This window comes from Callionymus lyra, chromosome 13, assembly GCF_982586985.1.
Source record: "Callionymus lyra chromosome 13, fCalLyr1.hap1.1, whole genome shotgun sequence".
Lineage (NCBI taxonomy): Eukaryota > Metazoa > Chordata > Actinopteri > Syngnathiformes > Callionymidae > Callionymus > Callionymus lyra.
Window position 1 is genome coordinate 16,639,518 of NC_141830.1, and position 26,001 is coordinate 16,665,518.

Here is a 26,001-nt window from a genome sequence, read left to right on the forward strand (position 1 = left end):
TCAAAGTTGCGCCTGCAGCTGCTGATACACACCTGGGCAAATATGAAAAGGTTGTTGTTGTTGTGTCGAGGATCTTAACGTCCTGTCGTCAGCCGCAGATTCTCTTGCTCAAGTGCTCCATTTATCATGAGGTGTGGAGAAGCAAGACGGAATGTTCTCCAGTTACAGGACGACCCTCAAGCTGATCGACCTTGAGGGACCTTGTCTTGTCTCTTTTATAGTGTATTTGGGTTCACTGAACATTTTTGTACGCAATTGTTTACTTAACTTTGTAATGTTTACTCTCCACTTCAGCCCTGATGGAAATCAGAGTTTATCCTGGTTTGTTTAGTTTGTCTTATTATATTTCTTCTTGACTTTTACTTTCCCGTGCGGATGCAGGCGTCAGGTATCTATTCGATCTCGCACTAATGACACGACCATAACGCCGGGCGACGAAGCGTCCAGTTCACACCCTTGTCGGATGTTCCTGTCAAAACCTGCCCCACCTGTCATGTAACCTTTTTTTTCTTGGCGTCTTTTCTGAGCATTTCAACTTTGGTTAAAGTTTAAATTTTTATCATTTGGAGGCTGAAGCTGTACACATCTAAAAAAATACACAACATGATCCAGGCAAAGACTGGCAGTTGGTATTGTGGCTGCGACACTATTGACAAATTCCAAACAGGTTCTGCCTTTTTTTTCTATTTCTTGTCGCATTGTTTGACGAGACTTCTACACAACAGGGAGAGGAAACACAAGAAAGATCCATTTAAGCAGTTCTCTGCTCTCAGTTAAGCACTGGCAGTTTTAAACGGAATCCCTGGAGTCTTTGGGCAAACATTACTTTGCATATTTACTCACTCGTTCACTGTTTGCAACCAGAGAAGATTTTACTTACACGTTATATTAGCAAACCCGATGATCTTGACTTCGATCATAATCTGTGTCACATATCCAGGCTAATATATATATATTTTTTTTATTTCCTAACCCTCATTTGATGATTTTCTCTTCTTTTATCTCATATTCTCTTTTTTTCATCCGCAGTGATGAAGACGTCACATATTCAGACGTTATTCCAATCATCCCGGCGGATGTGATGAGGACATGGTGAGACACAAGGATTTATTTTCTATTACTGTTCTGTTCCCAATACTTTTTAAAATGATGTGACGTTTCATTAGAACAGTTGTTCAAAACAAAGGAAGATAGTGCAGAGACCGCCATCTAGTGGACTCTGAAAATAATGACACTGCTTCATGAAGCTTCATCAGACCATCACTCCTACTTTTCATCCCGAGCTATTGCTGGAATTATTCCTCAAGTTTATGATACGTTCAGATTGTACTGGTTCACCATCAGTCAGTGAATCTGTGATTTTTTTTTTTTTTTTTTCCAACTGCGCTGTTGTGAAAGTGTGTTTCCCCTCTGGGGATGAATAAAGCTTTTCTATTCTATTCTATTCTAAAAGTCACCAGACGGACAAAATAAAAGCAAGTGATGCCAAACAAGACCTTCATCTACCCAATGAGATTTCATCCTTGTGTCATAGGCTCATAAATTATGGGTTGACTTGAAGGAACAATATCTTAACAACAACCTTCTTAAGTTTGGGGGAAATAGCTTCTGATTTACAGCCACATGTATCTTTATAGTAAGAAAAAAACACTGCAAGATGTTCAACCTTGAGGAGATTTGAAAAAAAAATCCTACATCTAGAGGAATATAAATATAACGTGTGTAGAAACATCTGTTCTGCACCAATATCTTTCCTCATTTAGTCCTTCCTAAATGTAAAAATCAACAAATTAACAGTATTCGCAAATATGTAAAAACTTGATGCAAATGCATGACTATTAATGTTATTTCAACATCTCAACATTTAATTTTGGTGTAATCTTTTTTTTCTAAAACCAGAGTAGTAGTAGTCAAAAACATCATGACTTTTAATCATTAAACCTTTCCGAAGAATGTTTTATTGACTAGCAGTTCGTGTTTCAACTTAATTAAAAGTAAGGTGGAAACACAACAAGCTCTATGACGCGGTCTTTCGAAATCATGAAGCCAGTGTCTCTGTTACGCATAGTCATAATTAGCATTTGTTTACAAGATGAAAAAAAAACAGGTTTTCACCAGCTTCAAAAAGTACTATATGAAAAAACGAATGCAATTGTCGTCTCCACTACCGCTTGTTGGTCATGAGGATGTTCAGGTTTTTCAAAATAAATATATATATTTTTAAAAACATGGTAAAAATGTTGCATAGTGCTGCTTTAATATTCCAAACAAGGCAGGTGCAACGTTTTTGTTTTAATGGTTCAAATGAGACACCACATGTTTTTTTGTTAGTCTTAAAATAGAACGAAAAAATGTTCAACGTATTATCCTAATAAAGATTGATGCATTCAATATCAGTCACGCCTCGTTCAAATAAAAGGATGAATCATGTTTGAAATTAGTATTTTCTAAATATGTACAACCGTCTCTTCCTTTTAAGTGCTATGATATTAACCCGCCCTGGATGGATTACTGCTCAGCTGTCAGGGAGGAGGCCTACATCTAAAAATAATCCCATGAGGTCAGAGGAAGTCAGTGACAATGGAAAGAAAGTGGAGAGTCACCGCCTGTCAATTAAATTGCCTCAACTTTCTCTCGGGGAAAAGTCACCTTGTCCAGAAGCATCTCTCCAGGCCCGTTTGAGCTTTTGAATCGCATTTGTCTTCCACGTGCGACTGACATTATCCCACCATCTGCCTCAGAATGCTGGATCGGAAACTTCTCCCGAACGCATGTTGAAGATGATTTAGTGCGTTTCAAGTCTTCGCATGACTTTTTGCCCGGCGAGCTGCTGGCACCACTAAAAAAGATGTGCAGTCGATGTGCAATGGAGGGAGGGATGAGCAACACTGGAGGATGAAGTTGCCAAGAGAAAAGTGATGAGAAAGGAAGCCAGTGAGGGTGAAATTACCTCCTCTACAAAGACAAAAACACATTTGACAGTAATGAGCCTCAGCTGCAGCCGCGTGTCACTGCCAACTTGGCTCCTTGTTAGCTGCCCCCTCCCACGTCACCGTAAATGAAGCCCTCCAATCATCCACAAATCTTTCACTCTCCACCTCTTCAATATGCAACATGAACTCATTCTGGTGCCACTTTGACACAAATCAAAAAGTTCCAACGGAGAAGAGTGGGCATGAAAACGAATTAAGTTTGGTCGCCATCGATCAAACAATAGAAGATACCAATAGAAGGTACCGGAATGGGGTCCAAAATATATATTTTCTTTTTTTTTCAAAAGTTGACTTGTGAATGATGAAGCTTCATGACACAGTGACTCTATTTTCAAATCAATAATATTAATGGTGACAATTATGACCACGCAAGAATACCTACTCATTACGCTGTATTGGTTTTTCTAAAGCTTTTTCAAAGGGAAACTAAAGTGTTGATTCAAGTGTCTCTATTACTAGTACTAGTACTAGTACTCATCAGCATGTTTCTGTTTGTACAAAATAGTTTTCATTTAAATATTTACCGACCACTGAAAATGGTAGTTTTTTTCTGGAGATGAAATCTTGTTTACCACAACCATTAATTGGTCACTGTCAAGGTTTGTCACCGCAAATTATCAATCCTGGTCTCCGCCTCCAAGGGACTCGTTGTATAAACAAAGCAGGAAGTGATTACAGCTGGCTGGAGGAGGAGTGAAGCCATTATTACGTCATAATGGACTCTGCTCTCATAACCTCTCTTTCGCCGAGGAAAACTTTATAAAGTATTACGTTTAAAACATGGTCATGATGAGGGACTTACTGCATCTTGGAGAATTCAACATTTGAAAGTGAGTCTTGAAAGTTTGGTTTTCACATTAGTTGCCTGTTAAGTTGACAATATGGGAAGAAAAAAGAATTACCTGCAGTAAATGATGCATTCAAGGACGCAGGACTTGTATAACTAAATAAGAAAAGACACTTTCCACTCCAATATAACAATTAAAACATTTTAAAATGTATGGGCTTTCTAGCAACTACACAAAAACAACAGTATCTTAGCTCTTCGTTTTAGCCGAACCCTTCTTAAGAGCCTTCTGGCCATTGACCATTATGTATTTTTTATATCTAGACTTCAATAAACCTGAACCATGAACACATTAGGACACTGTGATATTCTTTGGAGTCAACACTGATGCTCCTCTTGATCTGTTTCTACGAAGGGAAGCGCTGAAGGAAACTGTAGCTGCAGAACAGTATCATCAAAGATGCAAGTGGACGCTGTTTGGTAACGAAGCAGAGAAGCTGGAGATGGACGTGATGAGGAACCAGCATCTGCTGCTGACGCACTTTGACAGTAAAACGCTTCGCACGAAGGTAAAATGAACAATTGGCTCATGAATAAAACAACAGTGTTTCTCTCTACACCAGACTCTTGGTTTAAAGTTGTATCGTCATATTTTCACACTAATGTCATCGAATTTTACAATGTTTGTTCATGACAAAGTTAAGATCATTTGTATAATTGATTTTTCTTTTGATTACTAGTTTTCGTTTTTTTTTACTTCAGGCGGAAAAAAAGGCGTTTGAATACAAGCAGTTCCTCGAACTCTTGAGCAGGAAAGCTCCAGATTTCGTTATTCCGCTGAGAGCCCACACCGTCTGGGAGGGTATGAAGGTGGTGTTGACCTGCACGGTTGAGGGGTGTCCTCCTCCAACGGTCACATGGTAAACAAAACAAAAATAAGAACTGATAACTGAAACAATCAGAAGGAATATTACAGTTAATCTTCCCAAGTTGATATAGAGAAAGAGGAAGGTCGAGACGTCTGGATTTAGTTGATGTTGTTGAGCTTCAACAACTTTGTAATTTAAATTTCTTCATGAGATGATTATTATAATGAAGTACTTTCATAGACTTCCATTAGAGCTGCAATGCATGCTTAAATAATGTGTAACTTCTATTAAAATGAATAAACAATGCTATTAACCCTTGTGTAATCTCAGGGTCAAGTTGACCCCGAGGCCTGAAAACAAATGTGTTTGATGTATCCCTTTGTGTTGTCTCTGAGTCAAGGTGAACAATGGTGATGGTCTGATGAAGCTTCATGAAGCAGTGTCATGTTGTTCAGAGGTCAGTAGGTGGCGCTATCAGTTTAAAAATGATGTGATGTTTCATTAGAACAGTTGTTAAAAAAAAAAGGTAATAGTGCGACCGCTGAAAATAATGACACTGCTTCATGAAGCTTCATCAAACCATCACTAGTGAACAACCTCCCTGGCTTCCATAAATACATATGCATATTAACACCAGGGATACCTCAAATACATTTGTCTTCAGGTGAGAAAACACAAGCATTAAACAATCGTTTATTCATCAAAGAAATTCTTAATAGAATTCTATTTATCTATTCTATTAGATTTTGACCTGGCCTTTCACTTCTTACTGAAATATGAGGTAGTTCCGGTGAGTTTTAGATGTTTGTGCCTGTAAACCTTGAAGATAGAACTTGTGATTCCGCAGGTATCATCATGGGTATGAATATTCAAGAAAGTTCTGTAAAGTACAGCAACCTGTCAACCAACTGTCGACCTCTGCTGCTGTGAGACTGTGTGAGGAAAAGAGATCAGGCACTCAGTATTCATAAACTTTCGCTGGAGAGTTTCCCCAATTCCATATGAGACCTACTGGACCCCAAAACTGCCCTCCACAATGCCTTGGAAAAGACAGCATCAGAGATCAAAGGGCTTCTCCTGCTGGTTTTTGTTCCTTCAAGTTCAGGTTTTATTTTTTCACGATGGACGTGGACGCATCAGTGGAGAACACCCGAGTGGAAATCGTTGCACTTTCATACTGAAAAGACTAACACTTTTTTTTTATCAAAGGTTTAAGGATGGTGTGGCCATAAAATCATCGTGGAAACCGTGGAATTATGGTCTGCAGCAAAAGTATGGCGTTGTTACTTTGGAGATAAGAAGGTAAGTGAATTATGACTTATCTTGTCTTATAAATATCGTTGTAAAAATATAAGGTATCATGAACAAAATCAATTTTATGACATTTAAAACATCTTTAAGATCAAGTTTTCACCTTATTGTCACATTTTGCTTGTGCTACTTCCGTTTGTTTTATTTTTTATATTGAAACCTGATATCATTTCTAAACTGATGGCGCCACCTACAGAGCTCTAAAAATATGACACTACTTCATGAAGCTTCATCATCCTATCACTAGCTGATAACTCTAGAAAATATATCAAGTTTCTTAAAATGACATTTATAAATAATTGAACATTGGGGTTATACATGATTTATTTCAAAGCTTATAAGCAATAAGTTCTTCAGGTAGTTCGGTATATAAATATATTGTAATATGTACAAAAGTACCATTATTTTAAATAGTAGTACAATCAGGTACTTTTTCTTTTCTTTTCTTTTTTATCCTCATGTGGATGTATAAAACCAACAGCCTTTGACTACCTAAACAGCTAAATGAAACTGTGCCTAGATGCTCTCCTGTTGATGCTGGCGAATACAAAGTGGTGCTCAAGAGTCCTCTGGGTGAAGCTACCTCTTACGCAACACTGGTGGTGAACTGTGAGTCGTTTTTTTTTTTCCCGTCAGCTCGACACTTCACAGCTGTTTCTGCCATTAAAATTGTTCTGTCCATGTCATGTCAAATTGTGATTTTTTTCGATGATTTAAAGTTTAAAGTTGTTTTATGTTATTGGTTAGACAGGCGTCAGCTTTGACTCTTTTGAACACTCAAGTTCACTTCCACACCAGTTTTTGGCATTGGAAAAATTGACAATTTTGACATCTGATCAAGCCTACTTCAGGAGCGAATCACTGTGTCATTTGGGAGACATTTTGTCTGAATGGTAGATGGTACTTTACCTATAAAATCTGCATCATATTAATAGAGTCCAGCCATATAGTGATTTATATGAATTCCTAATGCTCATTTTAATCCATTCAAACAACTGATAATTAATACATGAGACCATACAATTCATATCAATGCAAATTAAAGGTTTTCAAAGGCAAAAAAATATGATTTAAACTGTAACTTAGAATCCATCTCTTACTTCGCATATTCAATATATTGTAATGTTTTCATTTTTAAATTTGGCTTAAAGCTGGGCGGGCCCTGGGTCAAAGTGACCCAAAGGCCTGAAAACAATTGTGTTTTTATGGTACCAAGGTGAACCTTGACCCAGAGACAACACAAGGGAATAATGGAACTATATCTTCTGCGTACTATAAGGAATCGTGCTAACCATTTCCAAATGCGTTTCTAAAAATGTTGACGTTATGGTCATACTTACATTTTATATATATATACTTATATTTTATTTGTTTATTATTTGTCAAAGAAGAAAATAAAATATTTATAATTATTAGCATTACGTGTTGAAAGCTAAGAAATTCAATGTTATAACAAAATGTAAATGAGATGGTTTAGAAAACTTAAAAAACAAGTTTAATGAAGCTTTACCACCTGTAAAACATTATCCTCTAGCACATGCATAAAAATAAATAAATTAAAACGTTCTTACAGAGAGATCTTTACTGCACAGAGCTTGTCCTTCGTACTCCAGTAGTACTTGGCATTGAAATCGTATGATTAACTATCTTCCTCCCTCCCGGACCTGACATCAATCCCAATAAGAGAAGCGTGAACTTTTCTCCAGAGTTAGATTTAGAGTGCCAGAAGACAATGCACTTGGCTGAATCGCCTTTTGGAGACGGTAGATAATAACAGTGGCATTTTGAGTTATGGAAGGTTCAGCGCCCGATAACAAAGGTGTCAATTGGGTGTTTTCTTTATGACTCCTCCTCAGACATATACAGTATTGTTCCAACAATATTACCTGTAAATTATTCAAGAATATTTGCAGATATTTACATGTTATTCAACCATTTTTTTTTCGAGAGATGACGTGCAATGTGTCTTTGCAAGATTATATTTTCCTTTTGTTCACTCGCTTTATTATAGGCCTCACAATATCTTTGTTTTTCTTCTTTTTTTCTTTTTTTTCCTCTCTTTCCATCGTTCACGCCTTGCCGCTCTGCAATCCAGCATATCAAGGAGCAATCGCAGGTTCAGGAAAGCTGCAGACCTCCGGTAAGTTTCCTGCCGGGGCGTAATCAAAAGTGTCCTCCCTCATTTTCCCTGCTACACTTTGATGTTGCTGCAAACCATGAGGGCTGCTGGAGGGGCTTTGAAGACTCTGACACAAGCCTGCACTAATTTTTCCAGAAGAGAAGAGCTGTTAGACCTGATGCTCTGCTAAGGTTTTTCCTGGAAATGAAGCTGGATTTATATGATCAACCATTTATGTTGTGACGTTGATACGCCAAGTTTTAATCCTTTGCCTTTGCTTGAAGCTTTTATCCTGATCTGAGTTCGCTCAATGTTAAACTCACGTGGGATTTATAATTTGCTCGATTATTCATTGTGTAACAAACAGTCGGGGGAAAATATGGTCAACAGCAGGTGTGTTTGTGGTCTTTGAGCTTATATAACTCTGCTCATAAGCAATTTGGAATCTTGCCTTCCAAGGGGGGTCTTAGTTGGTTTTAAAAAAGTTGATCTTATACTTGTCCTGGTTAAGTATTGTCTTTGTGTTGGTAAGTGTGTTCCGGGGTTGTTTTTTTTTGTTTATTGGGGAACGATATTCTATCTCAAGATTGATGCATTTTCAACTTATAGGTTTTCTTTTTTTGTATCCTCCACCACTGCTCACCATTTATTTATTTTTATATTGCACTCGCTGAGATACCCTTGCCCATGTGATTCAGACACACAGGTTTGCTTTAATAAAGGTAAAGATTAACCTATATGACAAAGGTTGATATAAGAAATACATTTGATAACTGAAAAATCTCTGATTCAACTTCCAAACTTGCCTTTGTCATAATTTCAACATGAATGAAATAATGGGAAACTCATACATTTAATTAGCTCTTCCGGCAGCATTGTGCTTTTGTCACTGACATTTTCTCTTTTCTTAGACTTTTCACAATTGATTCTGACAATATTTCCACTGTACAAGGTTTTTGCGAAAGTAATTTTTCTTGACTTTCCAATTTCTAAACTATTGCTCATCTCTTTAATGCAATAATATAAAATATAAAGAAATAAAAAAAAAACTCTGCGAAATCGGTGGGAGGGCGGCGCCCCAGCGCCCTCTATCGGCCAGTCGCCACTAGACACGTGATATTTCAGTAAATTTGATTTATTTCATGGTTGTCCTTCTCCAAGAAAACAAACTTTGTTTTAATGCTTGTGGCCCTTTTTCTATTAACTTCCTCTTCAGCGCCAAAAGATGAAGCTGGGTTTGCCACAAGACTTGAGGCCATGTGGGTGACTGAAGGGAACAGCCTCACCCTGCAGTGCACCTTCACGTCGCCCCTGCTGCCTTACCAGCAAGAGATCAGCTGGTTCAGAGATGGTGAGGAGGGGAACACAACCAGAAGTCGGCAGAATTTTTACAAACATGACCATCATCGACCATGTTCCGGTTGTGAGGGATGATTTCAGATTTGTTGTTTGAGTTATTGTTTATAATGTTATTGATAAACTGCATGACTTTATATATAGTGCTAAATAATTTCAAATGACCTCTAAGTGATTTATTTTACTCTTTTGTATCTCACTATAAGTTTCTCCAGCAGGGCTGAATATTGCTCTTTTCTTTTGTCTCAATTATTCGAAAGTAAACAGCAAACTAAATGTTTTAGGTTAAAACAAGTATACAATACAATCACACACTTCAGGATGTGACTGACCATTGTTTTCATGCTCAAGAACAAGAACACCAACAAAAAAATATATATTTTACCAAAATAAAACTTTCAAATAGGTAGATAAATTTAAACCGAAAATTTACCACCATCGATCGCATGTCTCAGTAAAACATTAAGACTTTATCTGTGTTTTTTTTCCCCAAGGAGTCCAGTTGCATCAGTCGAGCACAGTGAACATTGAGACAACAGACGACACAGCTAGCATCACTTTGACCAACGTCTACAAGGAAGATGAAGGTGTTTACACCATCAGGCTCAAGACCTGGGACGGAACTGAGGCATCGAGCGCATACGTCTATGTCAGAGGTAACACAAAAAACTCTAAAGGTTTTTCTAAAAATATTAATTTAATGTTGGCCAGCAGATCAAATGGAAAGAGACTCTGGATTGTTATACAGTTTACTCAGGATTTAGTTAAGATATGTCACAGAGTAGGAGGTGAAAAACATTAATCAACTCTTGTTTCTGTTCGGAATAATATAATCCTAGACTGAGTTAAGCCAATATCCTTATCTTAAGCTAAGTAAACAACCATTGATAGCAATTATGACTTAAGGGAGACACGTGAAATTAAGTCCTTCATATGTGACAGTGAAATGGTACAACAATAGACAAAAATGGGTAAATAATAACATGTTTAATTATGAGGAAACATAAAACGTACATTCTAGGGAGTGACAATTATAATCTGGCGCCTGGGGAATTCAGGAAACAGAAACGACATAAAAAACAAGTTCCAAAATAAAATCATGACAGCAACCATACATGACGAAATAAGGAACAGTGATTTATTTTGACCTGTATGAACATTTTTATAGAAATAATAAATAATTCCTATGTAAAAGAACTTTGAAACCTGATTGCTCCTGATGGTGATCTGCGTCGCAGCCTACTGCCACCAGTGTGTGCTTGTGTGTGAATGGGTGACTTCGTGCAAAGTGCTTTGAGTGAATAACAAGCAGAGAAAGTGCTATTTAAGTAAGAACCATTAAGTTGTCAGAAACACACCAGGGCAATAGAGCAACTATCTCTGACAGATTCTTGTCTTCTGCGTCCACATTTCTAAAGATGCTCCAGCTGTAGTCATCGGAGGTCCAGCTTCTCCTCTCAATGTCCGGGTATCTGACATCCATAAGGATTACGTCTTCCTTACCTGGCAGCCTCCCAGTGCCGATGGGAAGTCACATGTTCAAGGATATTATGTGGAGAGGTGAGTGAAAACAAAGCTTATTTCGAATCATGTCACCACTGGAAAAAAAAAAGTCTAGAGTGGTCTGAAACTCGCAACTTCCAGAAATATAAGCTTTCTTAACCAAACGACTATCCGTGTATACCAAACCGTACTATCATACTAAACTGTGTTTTTTTTTACGTAAAGCACTAAGTTCAATGATACAGTACAGGCCAAAAGTTAATTCAAAGTTTGGGCAATTTTACGATCTGCCTGACCTTAAAGTAATGATGGTCACTAGTTTCTCTTAATCGATTGGTTCTTGCCATAATACGAATCATAAGAGTTGTCTAATATAGACTGCTGTCTGCGCTTCAACCTCAGACTACTCCAAAGCAGTTATTAGAAAAAAAAAGGTGCCTAGTTTAGACAAACAAGACTATAAGACACCATCTTTCTCTAAGTCCATCTTATAGTTTTTTCCATTTTTCTTTGTTGAGTCCATAATTCCATAAATGTATTCATTCATAGTTTTAATGCCTTCAGTAATAAGATAAAATTCCACGATGTTTGAAAAGACTTGTAGTCATGTGCATGGGTTTTATCAGTAGACACGAGCATAAATGAAGAAGCCTCAGTAAGTGCTGCAGGTGAGAAAATCAAATCCTGGCTGATGACGGGACAACATCAGATGCCAGCAGTGTTAATATCCATTTGGCAGAGTTTGCAGGAGATGGATGGTTTACATGGTAATTATCAGCCTTGAACATTATGTTCACACCAGAGTCAATGGCTCCCGCAGGAGAACAGGAGCCTCTCTTCTCAGCGACACAAATCAATCTGGGCTAGAATGCTCTTTGTGTGCACTACACATGTGTTCTCCAAGACAATCCTGGATCGCATTCACCATCCCTGCGTATTTTCCTTTTGTAAATCCGGCAACAATGGAAGATTTAGAAAACATTCATCCTGTGTTCGTTGCATGGACAATATAACAACCTTGAATTTGATGCTCTGCTTTCCAATGACATATCATCTTCAATCTTCACAATAAAGGTCCATTGAGCGAATCCATTGAAAGTAAATTTGAGTGTGCTCGAATATTCAACTTTCATTTTGTTCCACTTTTTTTCCCGCCTCAGACGAGATCTCGCCGACGGCAAGTGGGTGCGCTGCAATGAGCAGATTCAGAAAGTCTGTCACTACCCGGTACTCGGTCTGAAGGAAGGAGGTACCTACCAGTTCAGGGTCCGCGCTGTCAATCAAGCCGGCGCCGGCCGTCCGTCCACCGCTACCGACGCCATCGTCACTGCGGATCCCCAGGAAGAGTCGAGGACCATGGGTGAGGCAGTCGTACTTTTAGAGTAGAGGGTTTTTTACAAGAAGGTCTATGGGTCAATAGCATGAGTACAAGAGGTCAGGTACACATTAAAATTGTGTTTAGAATGCTTGTGAAAAACAACTTATCATTCTGCTTCTTCCAAACGAACATGGACAGACCAAAGAAAGAGGATGAACCGTGGAAACATTTCTTGAATAGCTAGAACCTGAACCAATATTGGATGCTGTCCTTTCATCAAAAGCAGCGTTGACTTTCCTGCTCTTTTAAACCTCTTATAAAGGAGCCTTCCTTTTTCGTAAAATCATGTTCAAGTACCGATACAAATGAATTGAACTGAATGGTTTCTTTCTCCGTCAGAAAATTTACAGTACAAGGTCGGGGAACCTCTGTCACCACATTTACTTACTTAGAGAGTGTTAGAAACCTCTTCACTGGCTTCCAGTTTCTTTCAGGATCAACTTTAAAATTCTGGTTCTTACTTTCAGATCTATTCATGGTCAGGCTCCTCCTTACATCAGTGATCTGATCCAGCCTTACACCCCAGCTTGGGCTCTAAGGTCTGTGGATCAGAATCTACTTATGGTTCCTCGCACACGGCTCAGGACCAGAGGAGAGAAATCTTTTCAGGCTGTTGCTCCTAAGCTTTGGAACGATCTTCCTCTCTCTTTGCGCTTGATGGAGTCTACTGACTCCTTCAAGAAACATCTTAAGACGTTTCTATTCGTTCAGGCTTTTCCTTGAATTTCTCGAACTCCTGTGTTGTTCTCAGTATTATCTTGTAGTAGTATTGTTTTGATTGTTTAAGCGCTTTGTGACCCTGGTCTCGAAAAGCGCTATATAAATAAATATTACTTACTTACTTATTTGTATCTTCCTGGTAGCTTCAAGACATGAAAAAATAATTTGCTATTGAGGAGCTGATACTTGTGTGGGTTGGTTGGGAATGATGAAAAAAAATAAAAGTGAAGGAGTGATGAGCTGATGAAGCTTCATGAAGCAGTGTCATGTTGTTTGGAGGTCAGTAGGTGGCGCCATCAGTTTAAAGATGATGTTTCATTAGAATGGTTCAAAACAAAGGAAAATAGTGCCGCCATCTAGTGGACTCTGAAAATAATGACACTGCTTCATGAAGCCTCATCAGACCATCACTACTTATTTAAGAAGTACTCCAGAGGTATGAAAGTAGAAAGAAGGAAGAATTTTCTGCGATAGCTGAAGTGAGTTTTCAGGGATCACAGATGGGTCCTGGCCAAATGCTGCGCATCATTTACCACAGATGAGGAACTGACGGAGGGTTGAATTGCCTCAGACCATCTCTGTCCACGCCGGTCACTCTACGACCCGTTTATGAGTCGCCGTTAAACAATCTGCGCTCCTGCCGGGTCGTTATCCCCGACACTATCACGCACCACATAACTCGCCCCCCTGTCCGATAACTCTTCCTCTCTTTACAAATCTCTTCCTTTCGCAGTGGTCATGGTCTCTGGGCGACCGGTGGTCGTCTCCAAAGATGAAATGGAAGGTGAGAAATGTGTGCTTCGGTGGCTGCGCTTTGCACGGAGGAGGGTTTTTTAATCACGGTGCCATCTGCATACATGATGACAGCTCGGTTGCCGGGGCGCCCCCGGCTTCTCTACTTTATGTATTTAACAATACGCTCCACTGATTGTCTGACTGGGGCATTAAGTATTTACAAAGGAGAGACGCGAGCTCCCTGGTGGTCCCTCGGTAAATGCACATAATAGAGCTGGGTCATCTGCATAATGTTTGATGGATGAAAACATTTCTCAAGGAGATATATCATTTAATCAGTTAGATCTAATCCAGTGATGTGCGGTGAGGCACCGACTTCATTAGTGTGAGTTTTATATTTATATAAACCCAAAAGAGAAGCTTATTCAATTGGCTACGGGTTACTTCATATCTCGTCAGCATTCTTGACACACATATGAAGGTTAAAAAATATATTATTTAATTCATAATTTCTATAGGAATTTGCTGGAAAGTTTAGCGATAAACTCTCCAGATTTAAGTTTGGCTCAAGAGTGAAGAATCTTCGACAAGTGGTGCTGTAATGACAGATAGACCTGCTTCTGATAATGTTGCGTCAAGCCTTCCGTGATTGGCTAAATTTACGCAAACTGGAAAGAAAATATGACTTGAGCTATGCACTATTTAAAATATTATGTATTTATTTATAACATATTAGCACTATTGTAAACTTAATTGTATTTTTACTTTATATACATGAATTACTATATGCAATATTTATCATTTTATTTATTTATTCTGTTTATACTATATTGCACTATTTTTAACTTATTAATATTTATATTTATACTTTTTATTTATACATCTCTCTGCTGTGTTTTTTAATGGTTGCCAAGCAACGAAATTTCGTTGCCAGTTTCACTGCTGTGTTTTCTGTGCAATGACAATAAAAGAAAGTCTAAAACAATATGCATTATGGTGAAAAGATCAATATTGAGTATTAAATGGGTCAATATAATCGTGAGAAAAACAAATTATATTTTAATTAAGCCCAAAATGTAGAGGTTTTTGTTCTGAATTTGATCTGTAGATAAATTCCATACGCCTTTCCTTCACCACACAAACCTCTGTTACTTTGTTGTAAAAGTCCACCTTATTTACTTTAGTTTTAAAAGTCTCTCGTAGTCTGTGGAAGCTTGTTAGTGTTTGCCTTTGCTCTTCTGTTGTATTTCCGATCAGCGAAACTCAATAAGACCCTTACAAACATTAAACTTTAATGGTTAAAGACAGCAGCCAGACTGTGGAAAACCAAGGCAAATAAATCTATCTGTGAGCATTATATAGGAGACATTCAGAGATACGGCAACAGGAGGCGTCAATTGCATGTATCGACACAGTTTTTGGTGGATTGCTCCATTGAGGCAGTGCCTCACCTGCCTCCCCTGACCGCACGCACCCTGATCTCATCAAAGCAAAACTTAAGTTTAAACAGGAAAATAAACTTTGTTTGTTCTATTTTATCTTCAGGTCACGTCAAAATACCCTTCCCTCCCACAAACGTTCACGCCGCCGAGGTTACGGACACTTACGTGGTGCTGAGTTGGACGGAGCCCGATCCCAGAGGCAGGGAACCGCTCGCCTACCACGTGGAGCGGGTCAGTTCCTCTTCCTACCCACGGTTTATCTGAACTGGTCCAACTGCTTTGGCACCAGATCGGTTCCATTCCTCAAGTTTAATGGAGTCAACTCATTACAACACACACTTTTGATCATTGAATTCTCCTTTTGCTTTACGCAAACAATGGCGCCGTTATTCAGCACCTGTTGTTTTTGTTTTGTACTAAACAAATATTCTTATTTTTCTATTAGCACAATGTTAACGTAAACCCAGCTAGTTTCAATCAATCGCTATTGGCAACCCAATAATAGAAAGATGGGATGTCATTCCTTTATTCTTTATTCTTTAATCCTCCCAAAAAGTTCTTCCATAGATGGAATAAGATATACAGTAATTGCAACATACTGTATATCTGTGATGTCACCCTCTTTAAGCCTGGATCTTTATACATTTTCGTTTATATCTATTTTTTCGTCTTCTAATTTCTGGTCTTTAAAGTGGACACTGAATCAACTGCAGCTTTTTGCTCGTCTACATTGACTTTTACTTCTTAAAACCCGATGTTATCTTCAAAATATAAATGACCATGTTTCTAAATTCCTCTTCTGGGGTTTCATTTAAATGTGTCTGGCTGTCTGTATTTCTACACATTCTGTTATTTTTTCTTTTCTCTTTTAAAGAATTGTGGTGGATAATCACGATTAAATATGATCCCGGTCTGTCCGCCTACCAAGCTACTTTAAGAAATGGAAGATTCATCAAATGGATAACTGTCATAGTATATAATTAAAAGCAACAATTGGTTTAAATTAAAGGGGAACTAGGTTTTCGTATTTGTTTCTATTATACTTTTTGTTCTTTCTTCCTTCCTAAATAGTACCTACATATATTAATAGTAATAATTATAAAAATAATAATAATACATTTTATGTATAATTGTTTAGTTTTCTTCCATCCATCCATCTAAGCATCCATCCATCCATCCATCCATCCATCAAAGCATCCATTCATCCTTTCATCCCTCCATCTATCTAAGCATCCATCCATCCATGCATCCATCCATCCATCCATCCATCCATCCATCCATCCATCCATCCATCCATCCATCCATCCATCCATCCATCCATCCATCCATCCATCCATCCATCCATCCATCCATCCATCCATCTAAGCATCCATCTATCTAAGCCTCTATCCATTCATCCCTCCATCTATCTACCTATCCATCCATCTAAGCATCCATCCATCTATCTAAGCATCCATCCATTCATCCCTCCATATATCATCCATCCATCTAAGCATCAATCCATGCATCCCTCCATCCATCCATCTATCCATCTAGGCATCCATCCATTCATCCCTTCATATATAATCCATCCATCTAAGCATCAATCCATTCATCCCTCCATCTATCCATCCATCCATCCATCTAAGCATCCATCCATCCGTCCATCCATTCATCCCTCCGTCTATCTAAGCATCCATCCATTCATCCCTTCATATATCATCCATCAATCTAAGCATCCATCCATTCATCCATCCATTCATCCCTCCATCTATCCATCTATCCATCCATCCATCAAAGCATCCATCCATCCATCCATCCATCCATTCATCCCTCTATCTATCCATCCATCCATCCAAGCATCCATCCATCCATCTAAGCATCCATCCCTCCATTTATCCATCCATCCATCCATCCATCACTTCATTTATTTGTTCATCCAAACCTACCTGTTATAACAGAATACTGGTTATAAAATGCATCAGTGTGTAAAGAAACAGATCTAAAGACTAAAGCGTTAACAGGTTTCAAGGGAATTCTGAACACAACAACATTTGAAGTGGAATAACTGTTGTGCAGTGAGTTATGTCGAAGGTAGATTCAATTTCAAAATTGGAAAGGATTACATTTAAGCCAGTCATAGAGGAAGACACCCATTTTATATTGTCTATATTTGATCTTCCTTTCATTTAATCTGCTTCCTCAATTTGAGTTGAAATGTGTATCATTGGCTAACACACACACTTCGCTTCACACTGCGTTGTTTGACAGCTGTAAAGCTTCGGTGTATATTAAACCGAAGTCAGAGATAATGAGCATTGATCTGAACAGAGAGAAGCATCGCTCGCACACTCTTAAGCGTCTGATAAGAATCTATTTTTTCATTATGGCAGATGGAGGGAGGATGGCTAATGGTGACAGGTATTGAGAAGACGAGTGACAGTGATCTCACTTGCAGTCATCAGATAGTTTCATTCCAAACCACGAGGAGGTTCATGTGGATAATAATACACTGGAGGAATAGACAGCTGATGCATTATGGGAAAAGATGAATGACATGATAAGATACATGGGTTGTGACGACAGGTCTGGGAAAAAAAGCAAATATTAATAATTATCTCACTAAAGAGATGAATAAGAAGACAATAAGCATGGAAAAAGGCACAAAAGAGAGGAAGTGATATTTAAAATCTGATAGGAGAATTGAACACCAGACGCCATTTTTTAGTTAATAAAAGGACCACAAAGGACAACTGCAGAAGAAAATATGTTTTTATTGGACTTTGATGAGCTTCTGGAGTAATAAAACTGCCAAATCTGCATCTAAAATGACTGAAGTCTTCCCTTGCTACGCATATTTAGATCTTTCCCTCTCTTCTTACTTATCTGTATTCACTGTACCTTGACTGATGAAGTGTTATGACTCGAGTCTGCCTTTTATATCATCTATGCATCCATCCATCCATCATCTATTTATCCATCCATCCATCATCTATTTATCCACCCATCCATCATCTATTTATCCATCAATCCATCCATTTATCTATTGCTCCATACATCCATCCATCATCTATTCATCCATCCATCCATCCATCATCCATACATCCATTTAACTATTCCTCCTTACATTTATCCAACATCTATTCATCCATCCATCCATCCATCCATCCATCCATCCATCATATATGCATCCATCCATCCATCATTTATTTATTCCTCCATCCATCTATCTGTCCATTTGTCAATCCACCCAACCATTGATCCATCCATCCATCCATCCATCCATCCATCCATCCATCCATCCATCCATCCATCCATACATCCATCCATCCATCCATCCATCCATCCATCCATCCAACAAATGTGTCTATCTATCCATCTTTTCTTCCTTCCTTCCTTCCTTCCTTCCTTCCTTCCTTCCTTCCTTCCTTCCTTCCTTCCTTCCTTCCTTCCTTCCTTCCTTACATCATTCATTCTTTTCTTCTTCCCTCCTTTTTTTCTACCTTTACTCCTTCTTTTCTTCCTTCCTTTTTAGCCTTTCTTCCTCCTTCCTTTCTAGCAAGCTTCACTATTTCTTTCAAAAACAATTCCCTTTTCCTTCTTCATACCTTCCTTCTTCCCTTTTTCCTTCCTTCCATCCAGAGATTTATCATTATGTAACACTAACTTTTCAGTCTTTGATGGACATGCAGAAGTCAGGAGTGTAAGAATTGACAGTCAACTCTTAATGACGTGTTAGATGTCTTCATGTGTTAACATTTTCCTAAGTGTGTAGAACATAAATGCTTGTAAATGAAAACACCAACATCTTGTTCTTTTAAAAAATGTGTTGTTTTTCTGCTGTGTTTGGACCAGTGTCTCGCGGGGACGAACAGTTGGGAACTGGCCACTCTCGACATGGTGTTGAAGTCTCCCAGGCTTCCCGTGTTTGACCTGCTCAAGAGCAAGCAGTACCTGTTCAGGGTTCGCTCCGTTAACAAGTATGGTGTCAGCGACCCCTCCGAGCCCAGCGGGGCCGTCTCTCTAGGAAAACCTCAAGGTGAGAAGATGTTATTTTCCACTTATCCATGCGGCTGTGATCAGGTCAGATCAGAGAAGAGCTTCCTCTGAACTGATAACATTTGCACAGACAGATGTTTTACATGATAAATATCAAAATAAAATGTCAACTTACAATTTGAAGCAAATACCCAGCGTTAATAAAGAAGGAAAGAAAGACTTGAAATGAGGAGGAGAGAAGAGAGTAGGTTTATGGGCCTTATAATTGCCATTAGATGTTGCTCTCTCCGGTATTATCTATTGTTTTAAACATTTCTTCTGTTGAAACATCGTAAGTTGAGGGTGCTTACTTACTTACTTACTTGGATTATTAATTGAAAGCAACTTTAGTTTAGTTATATATTTCAAATATCTTATGCTTTACATTGCAGTAGAAAAAAGCTCTTGCTGCTACAAAACATGTCACGTACAGCAGAAAAAGTGCTGGAGGGGGATTAAATCTTTTTTTCTTTTTTTTTTTAACAATCTGTTCTCTGCAGCTCCTCCACCTCCGCCTCACTCCATCATGACCTTCAGAGACACGGACACATCAGTCCTGCTGAAGTGGCAGGAACCAAAAGAGAAGGACGAAGTCCTGGGATATTACATCTACTCCTGTGAAGTCGGCAAACAAGACTGGAACACTGTCAACAACAAACCTGTCGACGGCAACGAGTACGATTTCAGTGTACCGTGAATGTTGCTCAGCGTTTGTAAAAGACATCCAAGCTCATTGCGTGAAACTTGTCTTTAGATTTATAGTTCATGGCCTGAAGAACAGGAAGGAGTACGTCTTCAGGATAAAGTCGGTGAGTCGAAATGGAAACAGCGTGTACTCTGAGGAGACTCAACCGATCCTGGTTAAAGCAGCTCTTCGTAAGTAACGTCTGACTTTCCCACATTGTTACGAGTTTTTCTTCTCAATTCACTTCATGTAATTCTTACTAATAATTTTCGATTTTTCTGTCATGTGTTAACTACTGATCATCAGTCTGACTTTCTGAAAGGCTACTTCCGCCTGCTTCAATGCATAATGACATGTAGAACAAGAATATTGGGTGAAACTTTCATGTTAACATAAGCAAAGATTTTTTGTATGAATCTTTTATTCATCAAACATTTTTCTTTTATCCTCACACAACCTGAAAAACAATGTTCACATCAAGTTACCTAGTATGTTAGGATCCTCACAGTGATTCAACATTTCATTGATGTTTATTCTTTTATTGTTCCCTCAGTTAGGAACAACTACTATACGTTCTTTTTCAAGTCTAAGAGACAAATGGACATTTTGATATTTTGAGTGCAAATTGATTTGCAATTAAATAAGAATATTTTCCACATGTATACAGTTATAGTTAAATTCAAACTGCACACATGTTCTACTCATCCCCATGTCGACTAAAGGTAGAAATTATTTAGGAGTAATCTGTTTCTTTTGAGAATTTTGAGAGAGACAAAAATGTTCATCCATTTTAATAAGTGTCTGTTGCTCAGTGGACAAACTTCCTCCGAAAAGATGCTTAAAACCACCCATACACCTCCATACTGCTTGTCAGAGTGAAAAAACCCTTTAATTTGAAAGATGAAAGTACAATGACAATGTTTGTCAGTAGATTATATTTTATTATACATCTTTATTTCAGACTGGAGAAAGATGTTAAAAAGTTGGATTGAGAGATGAAAAAAAACATGGACCACAAACCAAAACATTTATTATTTTATCATTTAAAACTGTTAGATCATTTATTTTTCTTCTACCATTTAGGCGTTCCTTCTTCTCCTTCTGCCATTGCCCTGCTTCTCTGCACGGGGAGTGAAATGGTGGTGGGTTGGAGAGCTCCGGCCTCTAATGGGGGAGCTGCCATACGAGGATATTACCTGGATGAGAAAGAGGAGAACACAGACGTCTGGAGAGAAGTCAATGTTAAACCTGTCAAAGAGAGGAAGGCAAAGGTCAGTAAAGCATCCAGTTATTCCTCATGGATTAATTTGATCTGACGTGAGTTTCTTTGGTTTCTCTGAGTGATGCGTGTTGTGCTGATCGTCTCCATGTAACTAGGCAACAAGCAAGTGTCCATGAGGACTCATCTTTATCCTGTTTCTTATAAGATTTCAGCTGTCAAAATCATCCGGTCGCCACTCCTGCACATCCTTTGCTTTTTTTTTATTAGCGTCAAGATTCTTCACCTCATTTACCTCTTGGGGTTGCTCTGGTGAGATTGTTGCCCTCAAGGACGCTACATTTATTGCCTGCCAAAGGGCAAAGTCCTTGATCCCACGTCGTACAGAGTAAAGAGTGTTTGCTTAAGCATCCTGCAGACGTCACAACCCACGTCCTCCTCAGCTTCTCCTTCATGCAAATCAAATTGATCTTGACCTCTATTGTACTCATCAGTATGTTTATACAAAACTCTCTTTTCATTAGTAAATTTGCTTAAGCCCCACCCACGGATAATGTAGCATTTTTCTGGAGATGAAATCTTGTTTACCATAACCACTCCCACTCTGCTTTGATTAGTCCAACAACAATGTGAATCATGTAACTTCATGAATCACAGAAGTCTCCTCTTCCGAGGAACTCATTGTATAAACAAAGCGGGGCGTAATTTGAGCTTATTATGTCATAACGGGCTTTGCTCTCGTAACCTCTCATTCGCTGAGACTTTCAGAAGGGGGAGAACTTTATAAAGTAACTTCAAAACGTCGTCATGATGAGAGACTTACTGCATCTTGGAGATGAAGATACAAAATCGCAAAAAATAATTCAAATGAAAAATTTAAAGGCTGTGTAATCAATTATTTGTATATTTGACATGCTTGTAGGTGCTTTTTTTGATTTTTGCGAGTCCAACAGATTCCAGAAAAAGGTGGAAGCTGCTAAGAAGTTAGAGAAGACCAAAAATTTGGAGGACTAGGACTTAATATTAAGTCCTAGTCCTCCAAATTTTTGGTCTGAGCTACAGAGAGACTCTAGTGTAGTACCCTTCCTAAGAATAATACAAATAAAATAGACCTATTCATTCTAATAATAAGGTATTGTTAGCACATGACTGTTTTATTCCTTATTTGGCAATAAAGCAAAAAATGAATAATCAGGCTTAGCTCAGACACAGAGCAGTTCTTGGCAGCTATTCGAGCCCAAATGGCGCTCTGAAGGACCCCTGTAGCACTGTGAGAGGTCAGCCAAGTGCAACTTTTATAGATATATTTTGCTGCTTCACAGTCTTCCTATCAAATGAGCATTAGGAATAATGATGCTTGATTTAGGTCTCAAAGTTGCCACTAAGTGGTGGTGATGGATCCAAAAGCAAGACCAGTTGAGAACCACTGGTTTATTTCAATATATATTGAAAGCAGTTTACAATGTTTGCTGATAAATTTAAACCTCAGAGCACAACCTCACACAAATAAGTGAGGTTACAATAGAAAAGCTGCTCAAAGCAATAGATTATACAGAAGAGAGTGACAACTGGTGGTCTCTTAAAATAACAGCACCACTTCGTGAAGCCTTGTCAACCTATCAATAGCAATACTTTGATGGGATTTTATCGGAAAAGGCAACATGTATTGTATGTCTTTTAAAGGTCCACATGCGCTTCATAATGTTGTTTTTTGTTAAGCTATAGTTGCGAATATTTAAATTACAAATGTGAATTAACTGAAACGTTTTTAGGGGGCAACCATTAATTTCATTAGGTTTTACTTAACTTTTCAATAAAAAAAGACAAAAAGACAGACAAGACCGAGATGTTTAAGAAACAACCAATCAAATTTTCTTTATGTTTGGGTTGTTTTTTCAAGTTTTTATTTTCTTGTCATTCTTCAGCGATCAGATCAGATTCAGCGATAATAGAATATATAAATAATTATTAAAAATCTTAACCTATCTTGAATTATGGGAAAGTTAGTAAGTAAGTAAGTAAGTAATATTTATTTATATAGCGCTTTTCCAGACCAGGGTCACAAAGCGCTTAAACAATCAAAACAATACTCAAAAAAGTATATACACTTTAAAGATCAAGAAAATACTGAGAACAACACAGGAGTTCCAGAAAATCAAGGAAAAGCCTGAACAAATAGAAACGTCTTAAGATGTTTCTTAAAGGAGTCAGTAGACTCCATCAAGTGCAAAGAGAGAGAAGATCGTTCCAAAGCTTAGGAGCAACAGCCTGGAAGGATTTCTCTCCTCTGGTCCTGAGTCATGTGCGTCATGGACTAACGGACAGAAAAAGAACATGGAAAATCGCTGTTTTGAGATTAAGAGATTGCTGTTAAAAATGTAATTGTTATTATCAAGGAAATATGGAAAATATCTGAATATCATCTCTTAAATTAAATTTATATGAGCTATTTTTCTTCTTATTTTCATATGTGTACAAACAAATGTAGCTTCAGTTGTACCAGACATTCAGAGATTGAAGAAAAAAGTAGCTGAAATCATGGCATGAGTTTATGACAGGTGGTTAAGTGCAGCCTGTTTGCCATCTTGTGGACCAAATTATACCTCAGACTGCAGCAGCTATTATCCTGACATGGTGAATGGGATGTGGAACTGTGATTCTTAATGCGGCAGGATCCACGGCTAATGAAGGGAATAGTTACGAGAGAACGGTTGTCTTGGATCCCAGTCGGCTGTTATGCTGAAATGAGCTCCCTCTGGTCATGTCAATTAGATGAAGCCCACGAGCAGAACTTCTCCAGTGCTCACAAAGGTGTTAAGCACTTTTAAGTCTTAAGTGGCTGTGAATGGGACGATCGATTCGCCGATCAATACTGCTGAATCCCTTTTTCTTTTCCAAAGCTAACGTATGGAAATGCTGTGGCAGCAGAACTACTGTAGCTTTGGTCGGGAAAATAATGGCGTTTCTGTACCGCGGGAGAACTTTACCCCGAGTGTGTGGACGGTCGATGGCTGTGAGAGTAAAAGGAGCCGACAGTCGTTTTTATAGACTGACGACAAAAGTGCATATATTCAGATATAAAACTTCTATATAAATATGTGGATAAACAAGAAGGAGCTGTCTTGCCTGCAGTTAATAAAAAACTCGAGAAACGAGAAGTCTGACCAGCTCTAGTAGAAGAACTCACATTTCCCCGATCCTTAAAACTCTGCATTAGCGCCAAATAACCTTTACTTTCTTACTTACTATATATTGCAATAATGTGAAATGATTTAATAAAAAATGTATCACAGTAGTGGTGGATTGATGAAGCTTCATGGAGCAGTGTCATGTTTTCGGAGGTCAGTAGGTGGCCCTCAGATTTAGAATTATCAATAGACGCTGTTAAAAGCAAGTCATTATATAGGGTAGAGTGCCATCTAGTGGGCTGAAAAAAAGGACATTACTTCATGAAGATTCATCAACACATCTCTACATTCTGGTTAGTAAGTGGTTGGTATTTTTGTTTTCTACTCTATTGTTTCATTTCTTGTTTGAAACTCTAGGTAAGTATTAATCATTTTGCCATTTATAGAAAATAAATAACCTTCGTATTTCATTTTTTGGGTTTAAGTTCACTAATTTTACTGTTTGAAACTTGATCCTCCTTCATTTATTACACTTTTTGCCCAATAATGGAGCTTATTTTCATTATTTATTATTACTTTATAAAATATAGATTTTTTTGTGGGAAGAAAACTACAATTTTTTTCATGGCTCAACTACTGTTGAACAATTTCTCATCTCATACATTTTTCTGTGTCAAAAATGGGTCTTTTCTTCATGATTGTATATACAGTCTTGGTAAATCATCCGCTGTCGGTAGTCCAGCCCTAACAGCAACCATGCAATCATCTGCAATAGCTTTTTCAAAATGTTTTTTTTCATACCAATAGATTTCAAATCTGACCAGCGGTTGTGTCTACAAATTCCGCGTGTTTGCTTCTAACGTGGTCGGCGTTGGGAAGCCGTCTGATCCCAGCGAAGCCTTCCTGTGTGAGAAGTGGACGATGCCTGAGCCAGGTGAGCTTCAGAGGATGTGAAATGTTCGATGGGAAAAATAGAAATAATGCCTAAAATTGAGGTAAAAGTAGTGATGTGTTGTTGAAGCTTCATGAAGCAGTGTTATGTTGTTTAGAGGTCAGTAGGTGGCGCCACTGCTTTAGAAATGATTTTATGTTACATTTGAACGGTTGTTTAAAACAAAGGAAAATGCTGCCATCTAGTGGACTCTGAAAATAATGACACTGCTTCATGAATCTATGAAGCAATGTCATTATTTTCAGAGTCCACTAGATGTCACTCTCACCAGTATGATCTATTGCTTTGAACAGCTATTCTGTTTTTTTTTTAACTTAGGGCACCACCTACTGAGCTGTAAAAAAAAAAAAATGACACTGCTTCATGACACTTCACATTAATAGTGTTTGGGAATATGTTACATCAAAACATGCTTTCAAAAGTATTAACTTACCTCTTTGAGCCTCAGATATTCCTTTACTGCTTCTGACGTAACCCTGAGCAACTCTGCCGCGACATTAATATCGGGAATGGAAAAAGGTTCTCTCACAAATGCCATATTTTAAAGCCCTGCTCGTTAATCCTGGAAAATTGACTTTTCCTTTCCATTAATAATTCAAAAGTGGCTGAAAATCATTAAGAAAATTAACTAACACAGTAGGTGGAGGTCGTAGATTAAAGAGTGTCCTTGGCGTTTCTTCGGACTCTGAGGCTAATTTTATCTTCTAAAGTCATTAGTTGGTGCTCTGATGAAAACTTTCCAGTTGTGGATTGTGCTCCTATTGTGCAGTTTTTATCAAAAGTCAGA

General features: G+C 38.2%; 1 protein-coding gene across 1 annotated transcript in view; it reads left to right on the top strand.

Annotated features, from left to right (window-relative positions):
* myom3 (myomesin 3) overlaps positions 1-26,001 on the top strand; it is a 45,170-nt gene that overhangs the window by 6,967 nt on the left and 12,202 nt on the right. Inside the window, exons 3-19 of the mRNA XM_087806314.1 lie at positions 1,030-1,092; positions 4,196-4,349; positions 4,543-4,700; positions 5,859-5,951; positions 6,481-6,569; positions 8,056-8,100; positions 9,296-9,430; positions 9,930-10,091; positions 10,854-10,995; positions 12,099-12,298; positions 13,770-13,820; positions 15,317-15,444; positions 19,048-19,231; positions 19,731-19,905; positions 19,985-20,106; positions 20,999-21,186; positions 25,070-25,196. Of these exons, the coding sequence (XP_087662440.1) occupies positions 1,030-1,092; positions 4,196-4,349; positions 4,543-4,700; positions 5,859-5,951; positions 6,481-6,569; positions 8,056-8,100; positions 9,296-9,430; positions 9,930-10,091; positions 10,854-10,995; positions 12,099-12,298; positions 13,770-13,820; positions 15,317-15,444; positions 19,048-19,231; positions 19,731-19,905; positions 19,985-20,106; positions 20,999-21,186; positions 25,070-25,196 (2,216 nt within the window). The remainder of the gene's footprint in view (positions 1-1,029; positions 1,093-4,195; positions 4,350-4,542; positions 4,701-5,858; positions 5,952-6,480; positions 6,570-8,055; positions 8,101-9,295; positions 9,431-9,929; positions 10,092-10,853; positions 10,996-12,098; positions 12,299-13,769; positions 13,821-15,316; positions 15,445-19,047; positions 19,232-19,730; positions 19,906-19,984; positions 20,107-20,998; positions 21,187-25,069; positions 25,197-26,001) is intronic.